Raw genomic sequence first — 14,856 nt, 5'->3', positions numbered from 1 at the left:
TGGTCGGTAACTATCTGATGACAACGTACGTGCTTGACAGCTGGACCCAAGGAAAAGGTATCAAAAGAGTTGCACGATCCACTTGGGACGCAAGGTATCTCTTCTGAGAGTGAAGGTACGCCTTTGAAACGTAGAGTCCAGGAACAAAGGTGATTGCGTCCACAAGAAGTCTCTGTGTACTCGGTAGGAGAGGCTGTTCCGTGGGCGAGTGCATGCCCTCTAAATAACCCAAATCTGACCAAAGAGTTTTTCAATCGTCCTTTGGTCAGTGATCATTCCTTTGATCAGGAGCGACTTGCTCCTGATCAAAGGACACTCACTGCTCAATGTCGAAGCCCATTCGGGAAATGGCTCCAGGGCGTTGTTGCACGGTCCGGTGAGCTGAGGCTCCAGGTTGTTGCAGTTGTTGCAGTTGATGCAGGTCCGTTCGATTGCTTTGCTCCAGATTGCATAGATTGAGGCCACTCCTTTCCCTCTGGCTACAATATCGCTGGGCCGGCCGAGCTTCGTACGCTTATCGTCCTTGAACTCGGCTTGACTAATGTTGGGCGGAAATCCGGTCTGTATATGATGCTGAGACGGTTGCTTGCCGAACTCCTGTCGACTCTGTCCCTGTGGTTCTGTTAGCTGATTTGTATACGCGCATTGGGATACTCACTTTGTGTGGAGCCATTCTTTCGACCGCTGGCCATTTGCTCTCTAATGTATCTGAAGGCCCTACACGCTCAGATTGGTGTTCTTGTGCCTTCGAAGCCACAACGCTACCTCCTGAACGTTGATGACGTCTAGGGTTAACATTTCCTGGGGAGGCTTCATGCTTGTGTCTTGCGTGCCATGTGTCCGACTCATTGTACGCATAAGGATCTCGACGATACTCTCCTGAACAGGTGTCAGCAAGCTAGTACTACAATCTGAGGAGGTCTTACTTCTTTGCTTCTCGCGTTCCCAAGCTCTCGAGTCCTCAAGGATGTCTCTACATCCTGCCTACCAGAAGTTAGTTGAGTCTCGTGTATGTTGGAAATACTGACTACACTCAACGTGTTTCTTGCGCCGATCGTGTAGCCCTGCTTAGACGATGTCTACTTTGGGATCAGTAAGAGTCAAACCATGAGTTCAATTATCTTACCGCCGGATTGGGCGATGGCTTGATAGTAGCGGTATCATCGATGAACTCCTTCAAATAAGTCGCCAAAACGACAAGATCGATGTGGGCAGCAGGTATCCAACATTGTATATGAGTAAAGCTGTCCTCGTCACTTGTGCTCGATTGACGAGCGCCCTTTCGTCGGAACTGCTGAGCGAGGGGTGGGCCCACTTGAGGCAGAAGCTTCGTACTGGAGTACTTGCTTTCATCTTCCTGGAACCGAAAGCCATACTGGCCATCATGATCATCGTCGTCAGGGCTCCTCTTCCTCTGTATGGGAAGGTGATTGACGTGATTTCTTCCATCAGTGGTAGTCGTGAGTGCTTTGAGATCTTGTACATTGAGATCTGCTACAAAGGTGAGCGACCTCACACCTTCGTTTGCCTGACGATACGGAAATAAATCATTCTCTTGCACTGAATCTTTCTGCTCACAAGCCTTGTCGGTCTTGTCGGGGTTCCATGAGTCAGCGATGGCGAGCAACTTTTTAATGTCGGTATCAGAATGCATTCGCTGAAGGTGCTGTCTGAAGTTGTCCTTTCGAGGCCATATTTTCTCAGCTTTGGCACATCCAGGAGCAAAGCATTTGAAGGCCCCTATGCCCCCTCCCTCGATGCTTCTGATATGTACTGATCTCTCGTGACGAGCAAGGTCATTCGACGTTGCAAAGCCATCGGTGTTGCGCGAGCAGCCGGTATTTGAGCATCTGAACGGCTTTGCATGCGTCATCTGATGCTTCCTACCAAATGTTAGCATAGGTATGTGTTTGTCTGGCCCGGATTAGCTACTTTGCGTCTGAGGCTGTCTTGAACACATTCCCACAGTACAAGCATGCCAGTTCAGGGAGATATCCACGCTTCGTGTAGAGTGTCCGTCCAGCAGCTCGAGGCTCCAGATCCAGAGCTGGCTGAAGACTCTCGTCTTCCAGACAATTCCATTCGTCTTCCAGAATGGAACTGTCCACGGGCTCTGGCGGCTGTTTGAGGGCCCAAGCGACTCCTGAATACGTTGTTCCAAAATCAACCGCCACGACAAATCTGTGACGGCTTGTGCTAGAGCTGCATACAATATCATCAGGCGACCTGCGTAAGGAGTATGGCTCAATGTCGACAGTCCCACCGCCAGCATCGCACACCAACATGCATTCGTTAGATGGAGCCCTTTCCATGGCCGCAGCTTCTGCGCAATTTTGTGCCATTTACTTTGCTTGCCATAAGGTGGTTGCGTTGGGAGGTCGATAGCCAAGGGGGAGCGGTAGGACCTGGCACCTGTATAAAGAAAACACGAAGGTGTCACCGGTCAGGAAGATACCCAAATATGCTAGTCACTTACATGACGGCGAAAAGGGCCACAATGTGGCCACAAAATAGGCCAGAACTTGTTGTAGTCGACATGGACCGAAAGTCCAGCTAGTCTGCCCTACTCCGCAAGTCCGCAGCTGTGACAGCGTGCCCGGTTAGTTTGGCATCCTTGAAGCCAGAGACACGGTTGGATGTGGCTTGCATCTAATTCTCTTGGCCCCTGTAAATCGATACCCCGGGGACTTTTGGCGTCGCTGCGGGGGGTACTTTTGGATGAGGGTCGTTGGGCACGCATATCGCCCCGTCATCCTTCGATAAGCCAAATACGTTTCGACGCCAGCCCGCGATGTTTTGTCGCGTTTTTCTTGTTGCAGAAGAGAATCTGCAAGTCTATAAGCCTGGTACGTCGACGACAGCTGCTTCTACCACAAATTACTCCTGGCCAGGTCAATATTCGTGGCAAGGCTGAAGTGTTTGCCTACCAAACCTGCAGGTTGCGAAAATGGGAACGCTGAAAGCTCCCAAGAAAGTACCTCAGACCTCTCCGACTCCAGCAACATGGGAGGCTTATAAAGGCATCATTCTCGAATTGTGGTACTACCGAGATCTCAAGCTTTCTGTAGTCATGGCGCAAATGAGCCAACGCGGCTTTCACGCAACGTAAGTAGCACCTCCAATGTAGTCCTTTGAGTCGCTAATGTACCAGCCCTCGGATGTACAAAGCGCAGTTTGCCGAGTGGCAGGTGTGCAAGAACGCCACCAGGGACGACTGGCTGCCGGGAGCAAAACTAATACAGACACTTCAAGAATCTGGTATTGCCAATCCACAAATCAAAATCCACAACAAGGATCGACAACTACGTGACCTGAGGAAGTGGCTTCGGGACCATGACGAAAGCGAAGACGACTTTATGACTGAGGCTAGAGGATGGCAAGGGCCAACTCCTGATCATATACGTGCTTGCGGTCCTAGAACGACGTCGGACAACATGCCGCACTCTGCACCAGGCAGCTCTTCTGCTACGGCAACGCCGTTTGCCGATACTTCAGTCGCCTATCCTGAAAGCATTGAGGTTGATGAAGACGCCAGCGCCAAGTCTTGCCTCTCGGATGAAGTTGCAGGTACTGTTGGTGCACTTCATCATGAAGGCCAGGGGCATCAGCCCGGCTCAACAGCAAGTGGTTCTAAAAAGCAAGCTCCTGCGACCGGGGCAATGACCCATGAGGCACCGATGAATTCAGAGCTAACGAACATGAGTGAACTCGGTACCTTTCCAAGGGTCCTCGGGGGGGACGTAGACGACATGCTCCAGAACACTTACGGCCAGACACCTCCCCCGGTCCTGTCCACTATCGCAGCTCCAAACCCGATTTTGAGTTACTGGTATGGAGCCGCTCACATGAGATATGTCGTGGGGTGCGAACTCGCAGCCGTGTACGGCTACCTACGAATGCACACGACCATGAATGAATGGCTCAATCATGCATCCGATGGATTCCGTCAAATGTGCGCCGAAAACCAGCCAATCATCTTATTAGCAGCAAGTGCTATGCTCACGTGGCTGAGCATACATGTAAGCGATAATGTGGCTGGCAAAGTCCTGGCAGCAACGCTTTCCGTTGCTCAGACTGTCTTTGGCCCGCAAGATCCTGTCACCCTGACCCTTAACTGGATGGTCCTTGCGACGAATGTGGAAAGGTTACGAATTCATCAAATAGACACGAGGACCATGCGACATATCTGGACAACCACCTCACAAACACTGGGCGACCAGCACTGTCATACCATGGTGGTACTCTACGGACTTTGTTTTCACCTCATGGCCGTGGACAAGAAATTCGCAGAGGCTGGCGAGCATCTGGAGAGGCTTATTGCGACGTCAACTCGAGTGCTAGGCTCAGCACATGTCTTCACCATCAATATTTTGGCAACGCTGAGCCGTGCACAACTACGTCAGGGTCGTGTCGAGTTAGCCCTGAGCACCATAAACAGAAGCCTTATTGCTGCCCCGTATGGTCTCAATCATCCGCACCGACTCGAGTTGCTCCTGCGGAAAGCGATATTGCTCTGGAAACTTGGGCGCAGGGAAGAGACCAAAGAACTTTACAAAACCGTAACTAGGGGTCGAGTGGCAACCCTGGGCAGGCATCACAATAAAACTATTTCGGCTCACAACAGCTTGATAGACGTTGCTGAAGAGAGCGAGAACTGGGAAGCAGAGAAGGATGAGCTACACCGCGTTTTGGCAGATCCACAAATGACGGTGGAGGACTATGAGAGCTGGTGGCGGGACACGTTTGATGCTGCCCGCAGGGAAAAGGGAGAAGGACCTTCCCTCGGAGACGAAAGTGACGAATAGCCCAAATACATGAGCCGAATGAGAGCCAACAGGCGACATGACTTAAAGCTTTTTATGAACCAAGTACTCTCTCAGCCATAGCATCACAGCGCTCAGGCCTTTGCATCAGTTCCATAAAATCTCAGGCAGTGAAAGTCTTGGCGATGGACCTCCGTCGAATTCCTGATGTGGACACTGCCGATCGACGGAAGCACAGTCGCGAGTTGCAGGAGAAAAGGAAAGTCGTCTAGTCTAATGCTCATGTTCATTCCCAGAAGGCGCATCCTTCCGCCTGTCGATTGACTTCTGTCCATGATCCGCCCACTTCAGTCCTCCATCCACGTACTAGTATTCCTCCGCGTACGAACTAAAATCATCCAGAGCCATGATCGTGTCCGTTTCCCAACTCTTCGACCCAGACTCCACCATGATCTCCTTCACCCCTCTCTCCGCTGCACAGTCCACCCAACCAACAATCCTGTCTCTGAACTCCTCGTCCATTGGCCTGGCGAGCTCGAGCCCCCAGCACCTGAGCCAGTCGTAGTGATGCCGCTCACCACCTGGCAACGGACGCCCCAGCACAAAACCCAAAAGGTCCGAGATTACGTCCTCCATTCCTTCCGGCGTGCCATCCACGGTCCACACTTTGTGCACCCTGGCGCACATAACCCCAAACTTCAGCTTGAGTCCCTGTTGGCATCGCCAACCTCGTTTGCCTGCCTGTTTCACCGCGAGCAGCATGCGGAAGAAGACCCGCCACGCGTGCATGCGCAGGTATAGTGTTTCCAGCTTCGGTGCCAGCTGGAGGACCTTGTCCAGCGTGAACGCGTCCTTCCCATTCTCCCCCTGCTCCGCCAGGTCCGGCCGTATGATGGCCCAGCAGTGCTCCACGCGCATCACGCGCACCTCCAGATGTCGAATCCATCTTGGCCGCGTGGCCATTTTCGGGCACAGTTGCTGCCAGAAGGCTCGCGTCAGCACCGGCGTTTGTGCCTGTGCTTCAGCCTGCGCGAGGCTGAGAAATCGTTGTTCATGGGCCCCGTCGAGGTCCCAATCGTGGTGTGTTGTCGGCAGCAGCACGACCAGATTGCGGTCGTACCAGTCTGCGAATGTGTCCAGCCAAGTTGCGGCGGTGCTTCGGCTGCCGCTGGAGAGGATGGCCCGGTCGTGGGGCGTCACAAAGAATTGTGTGGTTTCTCGAGTGCGACGTCGAGTGTAGTCGAAGTAGGGCCCCGCTCCGCCGATTCGGCAACCGGGGAGGGGCCTTTCAATGCCGTTAAAAAGGTTGCCGAAGGTATTGATTTTTAGTTCGGCAGGCAGACCAAAGAAGAGCTGAGCACGTTGCTCACGGTCCTGCTTCTTCACAGCTTCGCGGGTGAAGTGGGTCTTGATGAGGCGTTGGACGGGGGTGGTATAGCCAGGCATTTTGGTGGTGTTGTATCGTGAGTTATATTGAATGCCTTTTGAAAGTGAAAGTGCCGAGTCACCGTTGATGGTGACTGTGTTGAGTGTCCTTAGACAGTGAATGTGTTCAGTGAAGTGTCAGTGGTCACTGTTGAGGGTGACTATTGACGATGTCAAGATGTAATTGACTATTCAGATCAAGTCTTGAGAAGTTGATACCAAGAGTAGGAATCTCTAACTACCCAGTGTGACTGTGTGAGAAGTTCTGCCACTCCAGAACCACAAGAGCAGCACCATTAAGTGCTCTCGCACACGCCCACCAGATCAACCTGCCCTCACGATCATCTCGAATGAAAAGCAGTACCATTGTTACGATTCTCATGTTTTCGCAGTGTTGCTGAAGCAGCCTGAGGCTGGTAAAAACAGTCGCGATGAGGTACTCTGGGGCTGTGAAGGATAGAATCGCTCATTGGCTGCCAGGGACTGCAAGGCAACAAGGCAGAACTGAAGTGGGGTCCTGTACCAGATATTCGCACCGGGGTTGGGAATCAGCTTGCTGTATTGGGAATTAAGATTGGCGGCGGCCTATGTAGGAAAACAAGTGACTCAGAGGCGAATGTTCTGAAGATGGACACATTCTGATCTGATCTAATGGTGCTGATCTTAGATCAGTAGGAGGAGACATGCTAGATATTGGGTGCCAAGAAAATCACTGCCTGATCAATGCCGTCGGCATACCGTTTGCGGTTTGTGCAGTCTACCTCCATATGCAGTTGCCGCCAATAATCCCCCACGTCTTAAGTGTTAACAATCATCCTGACCTCGGTGAACAGCAATACAAGTCATTCACATACACGACGCCCAATTCAGTCCCGCCCCTCCCCAGACGGCACCTTCATGCCATGCATCCCCTTATACCCACTGACGACACTCTCCCTCCAGCCCTCCCTCTCCAACAACCCCTCATCTTCCAACACAAACACCTCGACCCTCAACGGCCTACAAACCCCCCTCATCTCCTCATCCCTCCCAAACCCCCACACACTCAAATCCCCTCCAGGACACGTACTCAACGCGCACAACAAATCCGTCTCCGCCAACAACTCGACATAATCCCCCTTCTGCGCCGGACTCGGCTGCATGAAATACTTCCCCTCCTCGTCCAACCCCGTCACCTGAAACAGATTTATCACATCATGCACATCCCCCTCCCCCAGCCCCCAGGGCGCCACCGCCCTCACCAAATTACTGTGACAGTGATAATCATAGCTCCCCTGCTCCCCACTCAGCAACACATTGATATACGGATCACACCTCGTCCCCAACAGATCATGACACCTGCCCCCCCGTCCATCAACGCCGTACCAGCCCAAAGAATCCGCCACGATCGTCGCCAGGGGACGCATATACGGCAGACAACTCCACAGCCGATCCCCCACGGACACGTGGCTCTGGTGCAGCTGCCGCGAGCGACTCGCCCAGAACCGCTCCCTGGGATTCCGCAGATTCCACAGGTTGAGATCCGCGACTTGCGGGCCCTCGGGCGTGGAGAGCCGGATGATGCTGCCGGCGGGGGCCGACCAGGCGAGGCCGCTGCGGATCGGGAGGTCGTGGGTTTGTAGGAGTTTGCGCGGCGCGGATTGGATGCGCGAGTAGAGGTCCCGGTCGACTTTGAGGGGGGTGAGGCCGTCGCCGACGGGGAGGTAGGCCGGGATCGGTGGTGGGGGTGGGTTAGCCGTGAGGAAGGCCTTGCGCTCTGAGGGAGGGGCTGTGGCGGGAGGTGGTGCTGGGGTGGTCATGGCGGATGGGGAGTTGCTGCGTGTGGAGTCGGTGTTGTGTTGTGTGGTGTGGGTGGTTCAGTTGAGTGCTGCAGCTATGTGAACGGACGTCTTTAGATGAGGGCGTGAGAAAAATGTACTTGTTGGGATATAGTTTGAGACGGGCATCTCCGACTTGTTGACATGGCGATAAAGCTACGAAGAGGCCAGAAACGGGATCTGTAAATCAAAAGGCGCATATTTCAGCGCTGGATGGGTATCAATGTCCTCGTTGGATCCTTCTACAACTACCGCGCCATCTCCTGCTGCCCTCTGGTCTCGCCTACATCCTTGTCCTGCTTGAATACTACAGCCATGGCCTGGTCCAGGATATCCAGACCGTGGTTGACCTCCTCCGCAGAGATGACGAGCGGTGGAACAATTCTAATCACGCCGTCGCCCGCGGTGATAATTAGTAGCCCTCGTTCACGAGCTGCAGTGACCACCTCGGCGGCCTTGCCCTTCGCTTCATCGCTGAGCTGATACCCCACAATCAGGCCTCGCCCGCGAACCTCGGTTAAAACGCCAGGATATTTCAGCTTCATTGTCTCGAATGCGCCAAAGTAGAGTGTAGACTTGATGCGCACTTCTTCCTGCAGCCTGGCGTCGGCCAGCCGACCAAAAATGTGATGCGCTACTCTGCAGGCGAAGGGATTGCCGCCGAAGGTTGTGCCGTGATCGCCCGTCTTGATATACTTATTAACGGCTTCACCTGACACAAGCGTGGCACCAATAGGGATACCATTACCCAAGGCCTTGGCGGTCGTTAGTATGTCCGGCTGCACGCCGCTCGCCGTGTACGCCCACAGGTCGCCTGTCCGAGAAAGGCCGCATTGGATTTCATCGAAGATCAGAACCGCCCCGACCTCATCGCATCGCTTTCGGAGGGCTTGCAGAAAATCTGGAGTCGCCACATTGATACCACCCTCACCTTGAATGGGCTCAACGATCACACCGGCGGTCTTCTCGTTGACAAGCTTGTCCACCGCTGCAACATCATTGTAGGTACCGTATCTAAATCCCGGCAGCATTGGACCGAACGGCGCCTGATACTTCTGATTGGGCGTTGCCGACAACGAGCCAAACGTCCGACCATGAAAGGAGCCGTGAAATGACACAATCTCTCGCTGATCGGAGCTTGTATCTTTGGCATATTGTACTTTTCGGGCAAACTTTAGAGCCGCCTCGTTCGCCTCGGAGCCCGAGTTCGAGATAAACGCCTGCGTCAGGTGGGAGCCCGGTGACTGTTTCTTGGTTTCTTCGATCAACAACTTGGACAGTGTGGGCGTCCAAGGGTTGTGATAGAGGTTCGAAGCGTGAATCAGAGTCTCTGCTTGATTCTCAATGATGCGCGTGAGAGCCGGATCGGCGTGTCCCAGCGAGTTGACGGCAATGCCTGCTGTAAAGTCCAGATACGCCCTGTTTTCATTATCGTATAAGACACATCCTTTTCCGGAGACCATCATGGGTGGTGGTCTGACGTAGGTGGGCACCATGTAGGGTTCGCTTTGATTGAGGAAGGTTGCGGTTGGCGAGTCCAGCGCAGGGTCCGGGTTCGACACCGACTTCTCATGCTGTATCTGCGAGGAGTCGGCGCTTGATATCGACGACGAGGTGGGGACTGGCGCAGCGGTGGCATATTGTCGAAACGGAGTGACGCAGGCCCGCGAAGCTCTTGGAGCTGCCGCTCGCGTGAGCAGCCGTATCGAGAGAGGTCGTGACATGCTGCAGGGCTGAGGAGGGAATGGATGGAACTACAGCCTCAAAGGAGGCTTCATGCAGTACTAGTAATCTTGAATTCAAGGTCAGCAGCAGAGTCACAATTCCGGAGCATCTCACACGCCTTTTCCTCAAGCGGCTCAAAAACTTGTCGCTCCGGTGTCGTATCGATAAGAGCCATGAGCCGGAGAACGGCTAGCCTAAACAGTGTAAGCGGGGATGCCCGAACGATTTCGAGAATAGGAACCACCTGGTATACACCTAGGAGCTATTATTTTGATACGGCAATTCAGATTAAGCCATTATTCGCCTGGCACATGCATGGTGTCGTTTGCTACTCAGTGCGCCTCTGCAACATGCGCCCCTCATCACTGCTCGCGCGCATCATGTTACCAGACTCTGTGCTCCTCCCAGATCGGTACCTTTCGAGGCTCCTCGGTATCCCACTGCACCTTTCCTTTGTCATTCAACCAAGCAGCTTCGTCCGAGCTCTCGATTCCAGCCTTCCTGTTGCCTTCGACCAGAGCCCTTGAAAGACCCATTTGATCTCTCGCTAGCCATACGACCGGCTTTCGCGCAGCAAGTGATGGGTGCATGTACGCAGTCTGCAAGTCTCCTGAGTCGTAACGCGGCGCACGGCCATACTCCATCGCACCCATCTGAGCTCGTGCCTTGGCCCGAGACTTGGTGATGAAGCCCGCGAGACGATGTGTGAGCATGTTGCCTCCCTTTTGTTGGTCTGGGGAAACGGATGGTTGCCAGGCTGGCGCATGGCGTACGCTTCCCTTCTCGTGTCTCTCATGACCAGGCCCATCCAAAGTACGGTCGGAGTCGCTGACGCGTGGGCCAGTCTCGGCATCAGTGGCGATCATCGTGCTCTCGGGGTTCTCGGCCAAGAGTTCAAGCGGAATGCTGGACTTGAGTGGACGTAGGGCCATGCTGATGAAGACGTGACAAGCGATGAGCACGACCAAGAAGATGATCATCAACACCAGAGGTCCAACTGCACTCGTTGCGTCGGCCACCGCAATCGCGAAGAGACCAATCAGACACCCTGTAGCCAGATATACACCTGTCAACAGCTGTTGCAGTCCCTTTAAGTAACTCTCGCCTTTCATGTCGACTTTCATTCCGTAAACGAACAAGAAATTGTACCGGAAGCCGAGATACATCAGCAAGAAGCCAATGGTGGCGAATCCTAGCACGAGCGGGGCGATGCAGCTGTAAGTCAACGCAATGACACCAAGATTGGTGAATTTGGGATACACCGATCCCCAGCCAAGTCCGACCAGACTGTTCCAGCGATTGAACTGCTTGCGGGGAGTCTTATCCATCTTGCCGAGGATGTTGATCATCAGGAACGGAACGAGGTTAAGCACCTCTAGTGCTGCGATCATCAGTCCTTGGAGAATGAAGTAGCTGATGTAGAAGTTGGATGCTTTCGGCAAATTCTTAGCGAGCAGAGTGACCGCAGACGGAGGATTCGACACAATCTGTGCAGCCACAGCCGATGCTGCGGAGCTGAATGTCGTCACCAAGAACACCTGGATGACCTGGAAGACGAAATACCAGGACTGGGTCTTGAGTTCGACAGCTGAGAGGGTAGGTGCACCAGCGAATTTGGCAAGTACTGGCCCTGGTCAGCACACATCATCATCGAAGAATTTGGAACACTTACATCGGCACAGGATCGGCACCAAAGCCATCAGGACAGCCAAGAGAATGACTGGCAGCAGACCAGTGACCACACCGAGAATGACAGACGGGATGTCGTTGATGAAGCTGAGGAAGGGCACCTGCTCTGTTAGATAGTTTATGTTTGAAATGGCTCCAACAACGGCAACAGGGATGGCCCAGAAAATGGTCAACAAGACTATGGCAGTGGTCGCAATAGCCATCTTGATCTTGCGTGAAAACTTGTTCATGGCCAGGTTCTTCCAGATGACCTCGCCGGGCTGGACACCAATGTATCGGGGTGAGAACTTGGTCTTTGACTGCTGCGCGAACTGCAGAGCGTCCTGTGCGGCTGCCTGCGAGCTGAATTCGACAAACGCCGCTTGAGTCTTCTTGGAGTTTTCGCTGAAAACGCCCTGCTGCAGCTCTTCGACTTTTCGGTTCATTTGCGGTAGTTCCGTCAGGCCATACTCAATCGTGTCGACCTTCTTGCCGATCAGCATCTTCAAACGGTGGGTCGGTCGATCCTTCTTATCGATGGAAGCGAGAGGATCACTCGTGGCTTGGTCCTTTTGTGCACCACCTGAGTCGGTCTTTGAGTTCTTCTTATTGGCGTTGATAATGAGCTTTTGTTGGCCAGCCTCAAACTTGTTCCAGAGCTTCTCTCTGTCCTCAACGGCCTCATCGAGTTTCTTGTAATCCGGAACGATCCAGATCTTGTGAACATGCTGACCGAACGCTTGTCGCAGACCCTGTTCGTTTAGGCTCTCTTCTGGAATGCCCAAGAAGAGAACTGTCCTGGAGGATAGTCGCTGGGCATGTAGAGTAGACATGAAGAGAGCTTGACGGAGGCCGATAAAATAGATTGATTCGCGCACGACAACAAAAACGACGAAACCTGGAGAGTTAGCCTAGTTTCGACGATCTTCTAGCGAAACAAACCTAGGAAGACCCATGCAACCAAGGCGTGTGCGTAGTATCTGTTTGGATTGGCCACGTTGCTCATGCTGAGCATGTCCAGCTCCTGCTGTCCACCTTTACCCGTCGCATTGACGGGAAACAGGATAGGCCATGTTACGCAACATCCAATGAATGAGATGACGACCAGCATTTTGAGATAGCGGAGCCAAAGATAGCCGTCGAGTGACTGGTGATGGAGAACATGTTCGTCAGGGAGCTGTCTGTAATCCGAGACCCATGATAGTAGTCCGGTCTTGGGGGCTGGAGTGTAATCCCTGGTTCAGTTAGTCAAAACGTCTAAGTGGAAATGGGTTCGACCATACTGTTGGGGAACGATGCCATCGATTGAGCGAGGTTGGTAGACACGGCTTGCCTTTCTGCGGAGGATGAGGAAAGCGCTGAAGATGGCGATCGCAATGAGTAGAGTAGGTACTAGCGTACAGACGAGGGTTGATGCGGAACTGGACTGGTCGCGTGCCTTGCCTTCCTGCATTGATGGATTAGCGATGGGTCTAGGAGGAATGAGTAAGACTAACCTGGGCCTGACGACGAGCCAGTTGAAGAAGGGTATTGACGCCTTCCATGCTGGGTGAAAATGTATGAGAAGACGGTGATGCAGAGGATGCGATGATGATTTCGAAGGTGACTTCCTCAATCTGATTTGTGTGCAGGTCCTTCTTGAAGCAACTTGAAAAGCACAGGGCAACCGCGCGTCACTGTGTCGTACGAGACAAGTCACTCGTACCACCCAATTGGCTGCAGAAGACCGAGATCCTGTCAAACGCGTCCGTGGGCTGAGCAACCCAAGAGTACGACCATGTAGATTAAAACAATTGTGCAGCCGCGCAAATGAAGGACTGTGGCTGCGTTCAATAGAGAAGAAGCCTGTGTTAAGCAACGTACGATCACCCTCCTAGGCTGCTTGACAAGATGCACTATATTGATCTATTGGGGGGATGATGTACAGCATCCAAGAATGACGTTGTAGCGCCAACTCAATTTCCGACGGCCCAGCAATGTTGGTCAAAACAAGGCACACTTTTCAGCTGGCAACAAACAATGTCAAAACTCAAATCGGGGAAGGAATTGGGAGGGTGGATCGATCAAACGGCTGGCTGCATCGGGCTGCAACTTGGACTCGTCAATCGACCTTTAGGTTTTCTGGAGGGGGGATCAAGGGAAGATTGCAGGGGGACTTCGGATGGACTGGCCAACGCTCCATGACGACACAGTTGGCATTCAAATTGTTTGTAGCTGCCGGATGTGATCCTCCGGGCACGAAGTTTCGGTGCACTGGGTCAAAACAGCCAAAGAGGATGCGCGAGGTTCGTGGTTACGTTATCCATGCCAGGGGAATAACTAGAATCTATCGTCTCCGGCGGGGGCAATAGTGGCAGATCCTAGGCGAACTAGTGATCGTCATGACCGAGAATCTCCAGGATCGGTAGCTGAGAGCTCCACTGATCTCCGGCCGAGGCCCTACACAGCCAAACGATCTCTTTTTGCAGCTCAGATGGTGCTGTTTCCAGCTCACATGTACGGCACTGCAAGTGCTTGACATGTGCACATCCATATTCTGTGCACCATGGCAGGTCATCACAGGCCGTCGCTTGCCAGAGGCCCCTTGTATCCTAACTCGGTCGGCATAATATATGATATAGGACTTTGTGACTTGCCTTTGCGTCAATTCGCAACATAATACATAAAGCCGATTGACATATACCCCACAACTACCACCGACGCATAGTTCATCGATGCCGCAGTCGCCTGGCGAGCCGCCGGCATGCTGAAGAGCGGTAACTGGAAGGCACCCACTCCACCGAAACACCATTGACGAGCCAACCTGGAGGGACGGATTACGCCATCGAGTCGTCGACACAGCTTTGCAACCCGTAGACAGACCGATCCCGATAGCATTAGCATATCCTGTAGCTAGCGGAATCACGCTGCATGCAGCGAAGGCATGGGACACGCTCAAGCGTTTGAACCACAGTCAGCAGCGCCAAAGCCATAACCGGCACTTGGTCGTCAACAAGCTTGGACCACATGCTCGAGAGTGGGATCGCTTGATGGCGCGCAAAGGCCCAGGTCGCTCATGAAGCTGCTGGAAGCAGTCCAATGAAGAAGGTAAAGTTGCCCCGTTTGGAAAGGCTCTTATCATAATGACCAAGCGCATGTGCTACGCTATGACCACCAGCCTTCGCGCTCACTGACAGAGCGATGCATAAAGTCAGAATTGCCAGCCCGTCCCTGACCGACGGAACTATATCGACATGGAGAAGGATTTGATGGGCCCCATGCTTCTCTCCACAAGTCAGAGCGTGCACCAGGTCCATAGCAGCATATACCGACAACAGATTGTGCCTGTAAGCCATCCCGTAGCAGCGTTCTTGCCGCCGTGTTGCTCCGTCGATCTAATTAATCCTGCGAAGCGATAGCGGAGCAGGGATATATTGGGTTTTCTGCGCCAAGGAATTGAATCCTGCACGCTGATTGGG

At 53.2% G+C, this 14,856-nt stretch overlaps 6 protein-coding genes across 6 annotated transcripts; 1 reads left to right on the top strand and 5 right to left on the bottom strand.

The window, feature by feature from the left end:
• Positions 1–219: 219 nt before the first annotated feature.
• On the bottom strand, positions 220–2,312 carry HMPREF1541_09097 (uncharacterized protein; the record flags this gene model as incomplete). Its single annotated transcript, XM_008713772.1, has 6 exons — positions 220–612; positions 659–879; positions 927–984; positions 1,032–1,079; positions 1,127–1,883; positions 1,933–2,312. The coding sequence occupies 6 exons, from the start codon at positions 2,310–2,312 to the stop codon at positions 220–222; spliced, it is 1,857 nt and encodes a 618-aa protein (XP_008711994.1).
• Positions 2,313–2,947: 635 nt separating this feature from the next.
• Positions 2,948–4,805, top strand: HMPREF1541_09096 (uncharacterized protein; the record flags this gene model as incomplete). Its single annotated transcript, XM_008713771.1, has 2 exons — positions 2,948–3,105; positions 3,152–4,805. 2 exons carry the CDS (start codon positions 2,948–2,950, stop codon positions 4,803–4,805), a joined length of 1,812 nt encoding a protein of 603 aa, XP_008711993.1.
• Positions 4,806–5,129: 324 nt separating this feature from the next.
• On the bottom strand, positions 5,130–6,209 carry HMPREF1541_09095 (uncharacterized protein; the record flags this gene model as incomplete). The annotated part of the gene is made up of 1 exon (XM_008713770.1): positions 5,130–6,209. One exon carries the CDS (start codon positions 6,207–6,209, stop codon positions 5,130–5,132), a length of 1,080 nt encoding a protein of 359 aa, XP_008711992.1.
• An 845-nt stretch (positions 6,210–7,054) lies between these two features.
• HMPREF1541_09094 (uncharacterized protein) lies at positions 7,055–7,987 on the bottom strand (the record flags this gene model as incomplete). The annotated part of the gene is made up of 1 exon (XM_008713769.1): positions 7,055–7,987. The coding sequence occupies one exon, from the start codon at positions 7,985–7,987 to the stop codon at positions 7,055–7,057; it is 933 nt and encodes a 310-aa protein (XP_008711991.1).
• Positions 7,988–8,253: 266 nt separating this feature from the next.
• Positions 8,254–9,729, bottom strand: HMPREF1541_09093 (uncharacterized protein; the record flags this gene model as incomplete). Its single annotated transcript, XM_008713768.1, has 1 exon — positions 8,254–9,729. One exon carries the CDS (start codon positions 9,727–9,729, stop codon positions 8,254–8,256), a length of 1,476 nt encoding a protein of 491 aa, XP_008711990.1.
• A 384-nt stretch (positions 9,730–10,113) lies between these two features.
• On the bottom strand, positions 10,114–12,942 carry HMPREF1541_09092 (uncharacterized protein; the record flags this gene model as incomplete). The annotated part of the gene is made up of 5 exons (XM_008713767.1): positions 10,114–11,354; positions 11,403–12,296; positions 12,341–12,633; positions 12,682–12,845; positions 12,895–12,942. The coding sequence occupies 5 exons, from the start codon at positions 12,940–12,942 to the stop codon at positions 10,114–10,116; spliced, it is 2,640 nt and encodes an 879-aa protein (XP_008711989.1).
• Between the last annotated feature and the right edge of the window lie 1,914 nt (positions 12,943–14,856).

This window comes from Cyphellophora europaea (genome assembly GCF_000365145.1).
Source record: "Cyphellophora europaea CBS 101466 unplaced genomic scaffold supercont1.10, whole genome shotgun sequence".
NCBI classification, from domain to species: Eukaryota; Fungi; Ascomycota; class Eurotiomycetes; order Chaetothyriales; family Cyphellophoraceae; genus Cyphellophora; species Cyphellophora europaea.
Note: the sequence above shows the minus strand (reverse complement) of the source record. Positions and strands in the feature narration are given on the sequence as shown.